The 14,099-nt window shown below is 34.4% G+C and overlaps 1 protein-coding gene across 5 annotated transcripts in view; it reads left to right on the forward strand.

Annotated features, from left to right (window-relative positions):
• MRPS9 (mitochondrial ribosomal protein S9) overlaps positions 1 to 14,099 on the forward strand; it is a 39,081-nt gene that overhangs the window by 15,999 nt on the left and 8,983 nt on the right. For all 5 annotated transcript variants that reach the window (XM_054825663.1, XM_054825690.1, XM_054825680.1 and 2 more), the window contains exons 3-7: positions 1,114 to 1,176; positions 1,267 to 1,297; positions 3,591 to 3,670; positions 9,996 to 10,078; positions 12,783 to 12,858. In XM_054825663.1, coding sequence (XP_054681638.1) covers positions 1,114 to 1,176; positions 1,267 to 1,297; positions 3,591 to 3,670; positions 9,996 to 10,078; positions 12,783 to 12,858 — 333 coding nt within the window. The remainder of the gene's footprint in view (positions 1 to 1,113; positions 1,177 to 1,266; positions 1,298 to 3,590; positions 3,671 to 9,995; positions 10,079 to 12,782; positions 12,859 to 14,099) is intronic.

Raw genomic sequence — 14,099 nt, forward strand, 5'->3', positions numbered from 1 at the left:
ATTTCTATTCAAGCTCTACTACCCACTGTCTGAAGTTGGCTACACTTGCCAGACCCCTACATCTGCGGTTTTTTGATGGCTACCATTTTCTGGTTTGTTTTTAAAAACAAATGGAAATAAGCAGCTCTCATAAATGCATATTTTTGCTGTATTAAATTATGTTTTAGTCACATTGAAGAGGGAGAGTAAGATGATGTTGGACAGAAATGCATGCCATTGGGCTTAACCTTACATTTTGCCATAATGATTTGGAATATTGGTATATGTACTTTGTTGGAGGCAAATAATACGAACTGTATACATCACATGAATAGTGGTAGATATTAGTTAAGTAAAAGTGAATGATATATCTTGTATTTAGTGAAAACAGTGGTAAACAGTGAGTGTGTAATGAATGTCATACTTTTTTTACATTGTTTTAGCAAACCTTTAGGTATCTGAGGAGAAGAAAGATGGCTTTTAAGAGTCTTCTCTGAGCAATTTGTTCAAGTTCAGCAAAGGTTGTAATGATTCACAGTTGTGTCCAAATGCAGTGATCAATGAAATGCTTATTTAGGCTATGTAAAATATCTTCTACTGCTACAACAAACATGCTTTTAGACTTGAGGAAACGATGTCTGTAGAAACTGGGATTCTAAATGTGTAAAACTTTTTGCTTTGTCCAGTTGCTTTAAATAAAATTTCCATGCTTGGTCTGTCAGTAAGCACTGTTAACAAACATTGATATTTTCAGAAAGATAAATTAAATGTTATGATTTCCTCTAGAAGTCGCAGCACTTGAAATTTTAGGAGAAAATCACTGTGTATAAAAGTGGTCTTTGCACTTGAGTAGTTCTGGTAAGTTACGATAAATGCATACCATAAAAACTAAACTTTGCAGAAGAACATTCACTTACCCTGATAAAGTGCAGCCTTCAGAATGAGGCTTTACTTTTCCTGAGGAAATGATCTGCTTTTCTTTTCAACACAGCACATATGCGGCACTCTTTCTTACTGATTTCGTTGCCTACTGTACTATGCTATTTTTCTCTACAAGAAAGTACCTAAGAAGTGTTTTGATAATGCTTTTGTGGAAAAAAATAACATATATGATCTCTTTTTTTTTGTTTTCAGAAAGCTATTGCTTATCTCTTTCCTTCTGGCTTATTTGACAAACAAGCCAGGCCTATGATGAAGGTAGGATTTTTTTGTTGCATTTCTGAATAACTGTAGCATGATATTTAAGTAACTTTTTCCTTTTGCTGATATTTGTTTGTTTATTTACAGCATCCTACTGAAATTTTTCCAGAGCAGAGGAGTAAGTGTTCATAGTTTTTTTTTTTTTAAATTACTATTATTTCTATGTATTAGAATTTTTGCATATGTAAAATTCCTTATTTTCAGATTTTCTTTTTTCCCTTCTGTTCCTAATAACTGCTAAGACATGAACAATAAAAGCCTGATCTGATATTTGAGTTTTTAGGATAAAAAATTCTACCGGATTCTGGAATACAAGTGGTCTTTTCAGACATCTTCTTAACTGACTATAGAGAAATGTTTTTCATTATTTAAAAATAAACAATGGGTAGGGTGACGTGCAGAATCTGTTGAAGTCACGGGAAAACCTTTTGTTGAATTCAGTAGCTTTTTGTCAGAGCTGTCTATCACAGCCATAAAATATTCATTAATACTATTTTAAACCAAAAGTTTTCCTGGTAACTTCATTGCTCTAAAAGTGCAGAAATTCCAGCTTTGAAATTGCCAGTTGAAAGAATAGGGAGAGTGGAAACTCTCCCAATCATGTCTCAGTTTTGACCCGAAAGTCCAAACTCTGCGCTTGCATCCATACTGTGTCTGGTCTTGCTCCTGAGATGCCATATGAAGTCCCAGTTGTCATTGATATGCTAGTATGTTGGTCAGTGGGAACTTTACTGAAATCACCAAATCAGTTTTATGTAGAATATTTAAAAGAGATGCTAAAACTTGCTGTCCACTTTGGACTCACATTTAGTATGAGCTAGTAGCATGGGTGTGAAATTCTACATTCACTGAGCTGTCACGTCTGAAGTGGACACTTCTGATTGTCAGCAAAAGCTTATCATTTTTCTTCCTTTTACTGTTCCTGGAATTAATTGATACTTGATGTTTTTGGGGCTTTGTGTGTCTTTTAGAAAGCCGTCTGAATTATCTGAAATTTTGGAATTTCAGCTTTCAAATAGTATCATGCATTATTTTTTAACTTCACAGTATTGTGAAGTACAAAGTAGAAAGCGTGAGAGTTAATCATTATGCAGTTTTAAAATGGAAGGGCTGTTTTATGGCAGAACTAAGCTACTATTCCATATACTTCCAGGACTAAAGAATTTTTTTTAAATGCTAGCTATGTCCTGAGAAGTGTAAGAACTAATTAGTATAAATGTATATCTTTGTATTTACTTCTAAAAATAACACTTTCATTAAGTATCTCTTGTAAGGCAGCTTTGTCTTGTCAATGCGTTATGTCTTTGATAACTTGGAAGTACAGAAATGTAAATTTATGCTTCAGAATGTTCCCCGAACAGTAATTTTAACAAAATATGCTTTCACAGCTGCGTACGTGGAAATTCACACATTCCACTAGCAGTATGCATGGGTAAAAGCCCCCTGTATTCCTTCTGTTCTAGTAAGTTTTGCATCCTTCCATTCAACTTCTGCCGTATTATGTCTTTATGTTCCAATGCAATACATATTGTGCAGATTAGGTTCTTGGAGTCTCATCTCTATCTACAGCTTATAGATTGCTTCATTTGAACTTCACTGGATAAAATGGCTGGCAGTTTCTTTACAGTTCAATTTGTAAAAAAAACTCTGAAGTTTTTATTTTTGTCACTTCTTTATTTGGAAAAGTTCTTTGCCATGTTATATTTAAGCTGATTTTTTTTCTGAAGTTGAAATTTATTTGTCTTTAGATAACATTTTAAATGAGTAAAACCGGATGTGTTGAATGATATGGAATGTATGTTTTCTTGCTGAGCTAATTATGTAAACTATAGCATAGGTCTTTTGTATTTAAATATCCCAAATGTATTAACATGAACAAGTCCTAAAATCACCCAAGTTCTGAATACAGTTATGTTACCTGCGAAAGACAATTGTATGAATACTTAGTTTAGTTTAGACATATTATACTAACAAAAAATTTGCTCTGGGTTTAAAGTACTGTTTTCTGGAGCTGTTAATCGTTCATCTTTCACAGTCATTATGTAGATTTCAGTTGTCTCTTCATATGTACTTCTTCCTATTCTAAAATGGATATTTCTGTCTGTAATACCAACTATACAGTCTTTGAAAGTTTATTTAAGATGTACATGAGGGATTCCCTCATGTTAAATGCTATTTAGAAATATTATATTAAATATTTGGTTATAATTGCAGATGGAGATTAGTTTTTAACAAGGTAGTCTAAATCATTAGACTTCCAGACAAGTTGAATACATGTAAAATGTCTTTGTTCCCTGATATTTAAAAAGGTAATCAATATTATGAAAGAGGTTTATAACTGCAATTAAATACAAGGTGTCTTTCTTTAGTTAGTGTATATTGCTTTCTTGTCTAATCTTGCTTTTCATTAGAAATCCAGTGGGGAGAAGATGGCCGACCACTTCACTTTCTTTTTTATACTGGCAAACAGGCATATTATTCATTAATGCATGTAAGTATGTTATAATCTGTAAGAAATAATGTGTATCAGGAGCTCCTGAGTTTACTCATGTTTTCATGGTAGGCCGTGATATCACTACTGAAGCTAAATGCAATGTATATTTTTATGTCACAATATCTGTTATTAGGGGCATTTTTATGTCACATTTAAGAGAGCGGACTGCATAATAGTTCTTGCTTTAATTTTTGGTCTATTTTACAGTTTTGGCTATGGACTGGGTTTGAATAGTCTGAACGCTTTATTGTAGGCTGTATCTTCTTAGTGGCATAACGTTAGTAGTGGACAATGCATATACAACAAAAATGGCTAGTTCTAGGAAAATTCATTGTAGAATAACAAATAGTTTGGTTTTGGTGTTGGTTTTTTTTTCCCCCTTGAAGGGCAAAGCTATAGGAAATGTTATTTGTGCTGACATTTAGTGTGAAGAAAATTTGCATTTAAACTGCTTAATTGATTTTTTTCTAGGACTGTTCCATTCATGCAAACTTAAGGCTTTTTCTGATTGGTATGGTTCCAGGAGTAAAGGATCTGCATCTGTTTACCTTTATGAAAAAAGCTGTATCTAATAGAACATCACTAGACCCTGAGTCTTAACATGGATTATGAGCAGACATTTCATATGTATGACCATCAATGGAGCAAGCAGTATCTACCTCTTTAGAAGAGTTTATAGAAAGATGTGCACGTTTCTTACCTGTACTTACAGAAGACAAAAGCATTAATAACACATGCAGAAATATTTAATTGGACAATCGTGTCAGATTTTGTTTCGTCATTAGGTAGTCTTAAAAATTTAGTTCTATGGTTAGTCTGTTGTCAAAAAAAATACATTTTATGTTATCAAATTCAGTGCACAGCGTTACTGAGTGTAGTGTTTTTATTAGAATTATCTGATATTTATTTGTGTTCTGTGTACCCAAAGGACAAAATCTCCACTTGTCAGGTACATTTATTTCTTTGGGAGAATAAAAAAACACCCCTCCCCTCTTGGTGTGGGGTTTTTTTGTTTTTGTTTTTTTTCTGTTGTTGTTGTTGACCTTGGGCAAATGAGCTTCTTGCCCTGGCAGAAATGAAATGAATGATAAATGTAGAGTGTGTCTTTGCTGAGTAATGGAGCTGCAGCATAGGCTTTCCACAGAGGTTTTCTCCTGCACAGCCTGAGGCAGCCCGAGGACCCCTGCTGTTCATTTAAATAGGTATGTCAAATCTGCCTCGAAACGCCGCTGGTTTGATCTGTGGTAATATTTGTGAAGGTTCCATATGGACTTGAGCCCCCTGCAGTGCTAAGAAATAATGTACAACGCTTCATGGTGCAGACGCAAATTTTCTCTGAAAAGGGATGCAATGCTGCGTTTTAGCTGTCGGAGAGGATGATGGAGCTGACGCGCTAGGCCTGTCAACTTGTTACACGGATGGGTTGCACGCAGCGAGGCTGTGGAAAATCTGTGCCTTTTAACTTTTCTACTTAATCACGGTTGTAGCATTGCCTTTAGACTGTATGCTACATTAATTCTCTTCCTGCCTTCTGCCTTTCATCCCAAGTTTCACGGAAAAAAGTAAAGCATGCAGGTCTTGTAGAGGAGCCTTATCAAACAGCTGTCATCTGACAAGCCATTTGCATTTGTTTTGGCTGAAACAGAGCAACCCAAGGGCAAGATGTTTTGTTGCATTCCATCATAATGAAGAAATTACAAATTTTACAAGGAGCACAAGTTTATTTTTAGCTTTTCCTAGCAGTTAGGAAGAGTGTGCAAGCTTGCCTTGGAAATCTCTAAAAGAATAGTGTGCATCTTGTTTCAAACAGCATGGCAACCACCTTCAAACAAATCAGTTTCACAAATGCATTTTTCATTAGTATAGGATACTTTAGTATTTGACTGTTTCTAAGTATTTTCATGAAATGGGCTTCTCTAAACCAAAATCTGTTAAGTGAGGTTTAATAGGGCTTTTTTTAGTGAGCCAGATGAAAGCTGAAATTTGCATTAAATTCCCAACATTGTTTTAACCTCTTATTAGACTAGTGTGTATTTAAGAAAATGTGTTTTTAAGTCTCAAAGCTAATTAATTTGGCTAGGGTTAAAAAAAAAAAAAAGTTGTATGTTAATACAGTCCAGTGTAAGTCATCAATCCCATTTGAGGATGTCCTTTAAATTGCTACATTAAGTCTAATAAATGGATAAACATAATATTTAAGTTAAACTTGTACACCATTAATTACTATATAGACTCATGTGGAACTTGAATTTTATTAATTACTAGTAATATAACTGGTCACAGCATTATTTTAGTTAATCCTAATAAATAGTATTATCCACTTACTAAAAATAGACTATATTTACATGTATTATAACTGCCAATATATATGTTGTTATGACTTGAATATTAAATGAACTTTCATAAAGGATATTTGCTTTACACTCCATTGTTGTCTTTGTTCTGCCTGTTGAATAAAGTTTAGCTGGAGGGAAAAGGACAATTTTTTTTTTCTTTCTGACACACAAAAGAATGTTTATTGCATGAAACACCATGAAATGTTTGATAGTATATTTGATCATCATTTAACTTAAAAGTTTTTTAGAGTAATGTCATATCTTTGTAATGTGCAGAACAAGACAAAATGATCTCTTCATACCATTCTGTCTAGCAAAATAGTAATTTTGTGTAATTGTGCTTCTTGTACTTCTTTAGAAATATCAGAGGCTGTAGATGTGAGGTAAATGCTCTAACAATAGAGCATTTTAACTCTTAAAAACAAAACTTAAATACTCCGAAGTATATGCCGAAGTAAAAAACACATAAGAAGCAAAGACAAATGCAAACTGTCATGTAAAATGATGTAGGCTCTACAGCATATTTTAACCAAAATACTAAAATCAAGATTTTTTCCCATAAAAAATCTCTTCTTCTAGGGTTCCATTTGCTAATTTCTTCCCTAAAATTTTTATGCAGGATAAAATAAGAGTTCTAATTTTTATTTTAAAAGAGAGCATCCTTGTAGAGATCTGAAATTTGATCTCTATTAGGAATGGAAGTGTTTCAGTACGTAGCCAATCTTGTAAAATCAGCTGTTTTGATTGTGTAATAGCTGAGTTTACAAGACACACAGATGTGTACATTCATGAATTGGACTATTGAATCCTGAAGTGATTAGTAAAATCTTCACCTGCCAGCTTTGAAAAAGCAAGTGTGTCTTCAGAAGCTTTCTTTAGCCCTTGGGGAGTGGAGATTTGTCAGATAAATTATTGGGCATTACATGGGATTCCTGATTTTGCAAAGGCTCATCCGCATACTTTTTTCACCCGTGAGTGGTTCTTTTAGTGTGTTGACTTCATCTCTATATAGAGATTAAGTTCATGCATTGATTTTTTTTAATACTTAAGACCAAAATTTTATTTCATGAGAGATGCAAGTCCACTTTCATTGCCAGAAATATGCAGGAAATTATATTTAGTGTTTCTCTAACACTTCGAAGTATTTTAACATACTACTTTTTAATGTTGCTTAACTTCATCTCCTATGTTAAGGGTTCTTTGTATGAATGGACACGATTACTGTAATTTAACCAGAACAGTTTAAAGTGATCATTTTAATTCCTAGAAGTGCACATTCTTAGAACTTAAACAGGCTGTGGAGTGTTGGTGTTCTTTGGGAATGCCTAGGAAGGGTCCTCAGGAAATTCTTACCATTCCAGCTGTTGTAAATCTTTCTTTGTAGCTGTAATAATGAATTTCTGAGGCCAAAAAACTGGTGGGTGGTAACCCACACTTCATTTTATTTGCCTGTGTACGCCAGTAGTTTCTGAATAATGATGACAGAATCCTGAAGTCTACCTTTAACTTGTGTCATGCCACCTGAAAATAACCTTGGTTGCTGTTTAGAAGCAGCTCTGACTGTAGTCAGTCTGCTCTAAGGTAACAGCTGTGGTTCCCTCCCCTTCCCCTTTTTTATTTTTTAAAGAACTGTGATACAGTTGTGTTTTTGTTGGGCTCCTGGTTCATGTATTTTTTGCTGCCAATTCCAATAGATAAATGTATATGCCAGAGTGTGGTGAAGATGATGGGTATTTGTGAGAGACAGACTGAAGGCTGCTTTTGCCAGGTAGGAAGGTGACACTCAGTGCTTTATGAAGGCAAAAGGTAAGCCAAGAGGCTAGCAGTGAAGTAAAAAAACCTCCTTATACATTTAGAAGATCTGTTAACCCAGTACTACTTCTGATCATCTAACACCAAAGTATCTTCTTCATGCCTGGTTTGACTTCTTCCAAATGCAGAAACTCGTGGAGCTCACAGGAATCTCTAAGCCTGTTCCAGCTGAGCTCTCTCCCCAGAGGGCTGAGGGGCAGCCACAGGCCTCCTTCCCCTTCTGTTCCCTTCTTCGACAGTCCAGAGCAGAAGCTTCCATACTGATTCTTTTTCATGTCCAACTACAGATGTATAAAAATTGCTTGGTGTCAGGCACATCTAACCCAAACCGTGTCTGCACTTTTCCTCTGGTCAGTAATTTTTACTCTGAATGGAGCCATTGAGATTATTAGAGTGATGTGACATGACTCTTGCCCAACATAGTGCTACCATATCTTGTTATTTTGGCGATCCATGGATATATTTGTGAGGTTCGGAAATATTTGAAAATATGATTTGTTGTGCTCTTGTACATGATGTTTCTTTTGTTTGAAGATAAATTGACTTCTTTTAAGTTGAACAAATTTTCCTAGTTCCTATCTGCTACAGTTATCTCTATGAAAAAGAAAGGATTTCTGAAAGGCATACTGCTAGAATATATGAGTTCTTATGCTGTCTCTGAGAAAAGTGGACAATTTTGTACTTCAGGATTTTATACTGTGGAGTTTTCCAAAGATATTTTTGTTCTGCTGTGCTGTTAAAAATGTCACCAATGACCTGCATCAAAGACTTCAGTGTATTGTCCCTATTTAAATGCTTTGAGTGCAGCTCAGATAACATCTGTTCTTAGTTCATACACTTTAAGTACAAATATTTTTAGTATATGTGCGGGTGTATTTTTATATTAGTGGATAAATCAGCTTGAACAGTAGGTGTTTATAATTAAGGAAGGGTGTGGGGTTTTTTTTTAAATGTAAACTTGCAGAAATTTCATTGCATCCTGTTGTAAATCCCAGTATTATGTTAAGAACTAGTATTTTATTGGTTTATTTCTGACAATACTGAGCTGTCTCACATTTCTTTTACTGTTTTTTGTAAGTAATGTAAAGGAAAAACCCCACCCAACCGTTGTTCTTTGTCCCCACTGATTTTTACACTGTAGTTTTTCTCTGGTGTTTGCACAGACTCATTATATTAATAAGGCATATGAAAGTGATTATAAGATTTCTATTTTCACTTGTTAATAGAAGTAAATTATTTGGCATGTAAGTATTTTGCTGTAGTACACCAATCCTGTTTTGTTTCAGTATAATTTATAATTATTTCTCCAAATACTCATATTTAACTTGTGATTTGAATCACTGTTGTAATTCAGAGTATTAGATGTTATATTTTAGAACCAAATAGTCTCCAAAAGTTTCTGAACTGAAAAAAACCTGTCAATACTTTATTAAAAAAGTGTTTCTTCTGTAATATTTTTAGTGTGACTTTTTTCCTTTTGTTTTTCTGAAGTGGTAAATCACTGTCACGGCATTGGTTGAAAATAATAGCATAGCTAAGCATTTTGAGAAAACCGTTTAAAAAATACTGACAATTCAGAGTAAATATATCTGTAACATTTGAAAGAACAGAAATTCTGATTATGGTACCATACAATTTTATGTGTCCCTATAGACATGCCTGGGTAGGAGGGAGTTCTGACTGATACAGACCTCTAAATGTACAAAAACGCTCTAAATGTACAAGAATCTAACTACATGAAATGATTTACAATCTTAAACCTTGTGAGTATTTTGAAGAAGTCGAAGTAAAATGTAGATGCACTAATGAAATTATTGTGCAGTATGTTTTGGAGTTACATGCATTATACAAATGTAGTTGCCTTTCTGTATACATTTGAGAATTTTTTTTACAAGCATATGTAAGAAGGCAACAAACACTGTTGAAGAAAACTAGCAGAATTCAAAATTAATTACTTTGAACTGCATATGAAAATATTATATATACTGTCTAAATGTTTGTTGGTTTAGATTTAACTTGCTATATTTTTTTTTAATTGGCAGAGCTCTGCTCATTTTCTGACCTCTGCATTTGAAGTGTTTGGAGAGTAACACCACATAAACATGTTTTAAATAACAAAATTTAAATACTAAACGGGAAAATGCATTTCAATACTTTTTCCATATATGTTTTAGGAAACATATGAAAAATTGCTAAATGTTCAGAAATATCAAGATGAACTGACAGCTCAAGACCTTCCTCCTAAGAAGGAGAAAAAGTAAGCTTCCAATTAGAACGAATATTTATATTAGTTTTCCTAAAATGCTTCAATATGTTGTTTTAGCACTTCTTGTAGTTCGGCATCCTACCTGCCTTGTATTCCGCAAACACACTTTCAGACTTTTTCCCTATTCCTTGTCTAATATTTGTATGGTAATTTCAGGTTGAAAAGTCTTACCTGTAGTATGTACATGTGGAGTGCTCACTTCTCACTGTAAAATATGGAAACCCTACCTATTTCTCTTGCTCTTTGATCTCTTCGTGCCCTTTTCAGTATTCCTTCCTGTATAAAAATTCTGAAGTGTGATTTGAAAATAAGTAGAGAATATCCAGGATTGTGTGTTGCTGTATGTGAAATTTTCTAATTATTTTTTTTTTAAAGGTTTTGAAAAAGGAGGTAAACTCTTTGTAAGACAGTAAGGCCTTTTAAAATACCAAATGAGTGGCTTATCTGTTGGAAAAATCCTAAGGCCTTAAGCTAAGCTTTTTAATAGTCTTTCATTAATTACAGTTCTTGAATACTTTTACTTAGCAGCATTTAACTTGGAGTATGAAAATACTTAATTTCACTATTTTTCTTCTAATGGCTTTGAACAGCTAAGTCATCAAAAACTATAGTAATTTCAGAAAAGCTTATTTGGTTGGATTTGTTTAAATATCAACATTATTAGTAATTGAACTTAGTTTCTCTTCTTTTTCCTCTTTAACTTTTCTGGTAGGCACCATAAGCTCTTCAGCTAATTAGCCACTGGACAGAAAAGATACATGTCAACCAGAAGAAGCTATGGGAGATGCTACAGTTGTTACTTTCTTTACGCATACAGTCAGGGTTGTCTTTGAAATGGGTCTATGCTTTAAGAACTGTTTGCTTCTCTTAGGCTATATTCTTGATTTTATGTTTCGAGATTTTTTTTTTGCAAGGATTTTACGATACGTTAGTATGTTAAATGAAGCAAGTCTTCAAAAGAAATGGATACAGCTAGAAAGTTTTCATTTTGGCATTTACTGCTTTTCTGTATGGTTACTTTTTCACTGTCCAAGTTGGTTTTATCTCTGTTCTTCCTGTGTATTTTCTAGCCAGATTTATATGCTGTTCCAGTTGCACATCATGTTGGTTTGTCATTTCTTAATTACAGCCATTTGTTATTTATGTTAGGAAGAGAAAGGATTAATTTGCTGAGATTATTTCAATTTCTTAAATAACAGAAGTTCATGTTTCTTCGTGATATAAATAGTGTCCTATGACCCACAGAATGTTTTATCATGTTAGCTTCTGAGCAGACAAGAGAACAAATGAATTTAGTTTCTGGTGTATGCTGTTGAGAAATAACCCGACTCCTTACAGAGCTCAGTCAGTGGATTTACTGATGTGAAAAATGATCTCAAGCTAGTCAGAGTTGAAAGGTTTTTTCCCTGTTAGGTTTATAAAAGCTAGGAGAATTTAAAGGATTTCTGAAACCTTTTTTTTGACAAGGATTTTCCACCCTGGATATGGTACTTCCTCTGAGATTAGCCTGGATAATTTATCTCTGAAGCGTAGGTAGAGGATGGGTGGGAAGGGCTGTTTGTTTCCGCCTCTTCTAGAAAATAATCTATTGTGGATATGTTCTGTAATATTAACTGTAGCGTTAGGAACTGATCTTGAATTACTTAAAGTTTATAGCTTTTCACATGTAAAAAATTTCATTGACTTCACTGGAAGTAGCAATATGTAAATGTAAGTATATACTTGAGTCTGTCGGGATTGGAAAGTTTTAAAAATTACTGTTAAAATCAGCGTTGTTTCTAAATAAATGTTTCTCATGCCCTGACTCAGAAAAGCATTTAAATACATACTTAAGAAGAAGTACTACTTAAAATCACCTTCAGAAGGAGTGCTTTTCTGAATCACAGCTTCCTTAATGCTGCTGAAAACACTCATTAAGATTGTTTCTAAAAAACCTAAGGAGGTAGAAAGTGGTTGCAGCTTTGCCTTAAATTTACCTGATAACGTTGGCCATGTATATTTATGGTAGCTTTTTGTTTTGTTGGTTGCTTCATATAATATATATTTCACAAAGATTTATTTCAAGCATTGTTTTTTTCTTTGTGCTCATGTCTCCGTATGAGGCTGTTTTCTTAAAAATTTCTGCTTTTGCTATCATCAGTGCAGTTTCTGTGCTGAGCAGGTCAAGATTACACAGTAGATGAAATACAGGGTGTCATTGCTGCATTAGTACTTTGACAATGCTAACTGCTAGTGGAGTTTTTTGTATTGATCAGAAAAGTAAAGACCAGAGACAAAATTCTGTTACTTTAGAATTTGATTTTTAACGTTCTGCCTCTTAATTTTGTTCTTTGCTGCTCTTAAAACAAACTTCCTAGTAGCAGGCTTTTAAAACTAAGTCCTAAGTTGTGAGGAAGATAGCTTACTATTGCAGTATTATTCTAGCTCAATCTCAAACTTCAATGATATGAATAATGTATAACTGATACTCGTAATTTTCATGTGGCTAATTCAATACGTGAAGTTACCACCCCTTTCAAAAGACCTTTTAAAATCAACATAGGCCTTCTCATGTTTACTATAGGAATGTGATCTGTATTCATTTATGATGGAAAATGTATTTCTGAACGAAGACTGACTGTATGTGTGGTCCTTTGTGATGTAACTCTAATTGCATGGTTAATTAAAGGGAGAATATATGTGATATTTTAAACAGAAACCTGGGTGGCAGCAGATGGCTGACTAAGATTGAATTGGAAGAAATGTTGTTAGAAAAACTGTCAGATGATGATGTAAGTAATTAATCTTTCTAATCTTAAGGAGGCTTGTGTCTTAAAAATACAGACTCTGGGTGCATTTTTGGATACTGAAAAGGTACTGTGTAGAAGCAGGTGCTCTTTATGAGAAGGAAGAAAATTCTTCTAAAGTCTATATGTGCTCACAGCACTGTCACATTCATGTTGTCTTGAAAAGTGCCCTGTGTCGCTTTTTTTTATCTAGCACAGTACAGAACTATTAAGGGTTTTCCATTGTTACTAACATAGTTTCATTTTTCTCCTGATAATGTTGTGAGGCCTAGAGCACTTGTTCCTTGTCATCTAATTATGTAGTCAGGAATGGAGTGTAGTAACGTTTTATAACAGAAATAAATAGTCATTTATTCTAGTTACAGATGAAAACCGGACAGGGCTACAACCTCTGTTGCCTGTTGTAGAGGAGGGGTAGATGTTGAAGATGGGAGGCACAATGGATTTGTGTAATGGTAAACCTGCACAGAGTTTCTGACTATTTAATCTTCAGAAGGACATGATAATGTTAGAAAAATCACAGAGAAGGTTGATCAGAAATAAGGAGTCCTTTTTCTTAGTGGTTGGCTACAGAATCAAATATCAGAAGCAAGATGCAAAGCTACATAGATCCGTGGTCTGATACAGATATCTCGTTACATTTTCCTTGATATGAATAAGGTGGGAGAGAGGAGGGTTTCGCAGTTTCCCCAGTACCTGCAAACCGTATCACTGTCTAGATTTGGAGTCCTTCTTTACGTGCATCTCTGGGAGTAGGACTGTTCATCCTGATAGTTGTACACTTTTTTATCACTCAGAGCTTTTTCCTACGGTCCCCTAAATAGCATTAGCAGGTTCAGTCTGTGTGGCCAGCTTCAGTTTTCTTTTGGAAGTTTAAGCTTGAATGTGATAGTACCAGAGAATATAATGCTCTTTGCCTGAGCTTTCCAAGTATTTTCTCACCTAGAAACAGCGTTCTTCAATCTCTTCTGTCCTGTGGACAGCATCATTGCAAAAGTAGCATAGCAGCAGCAAACATGCCCTTTGCTTGCTTGTCTTCCAGCACGGTAACATTCGATGGCTTCCTTGTCTATGCGCGATGTGAAAAGGTCTCGAGCGGATTGTGGTCTGTAAGCATAAGTTAGAAATCACTGTTGTAAATTCTCCATCCTGGTATACCCAGGAGACTTCCTCTATCTTGCTATCTTGCTTGCAGTGGAAGCAGTTACGATTTCAGTGTTTGCAGT

This window comes from Grus americana, chromosome 1, assembly GCF_028858705.1.
Source record: "Grus americana isolate bGruAme1 chromosome 1, bGruAme1.mat, whole genome shotgun sequence".
NCBI lineage: Eukaryota > Metazoa > Chordata > Aves > Gruiformes > Gruidae > Grus > Grus americana.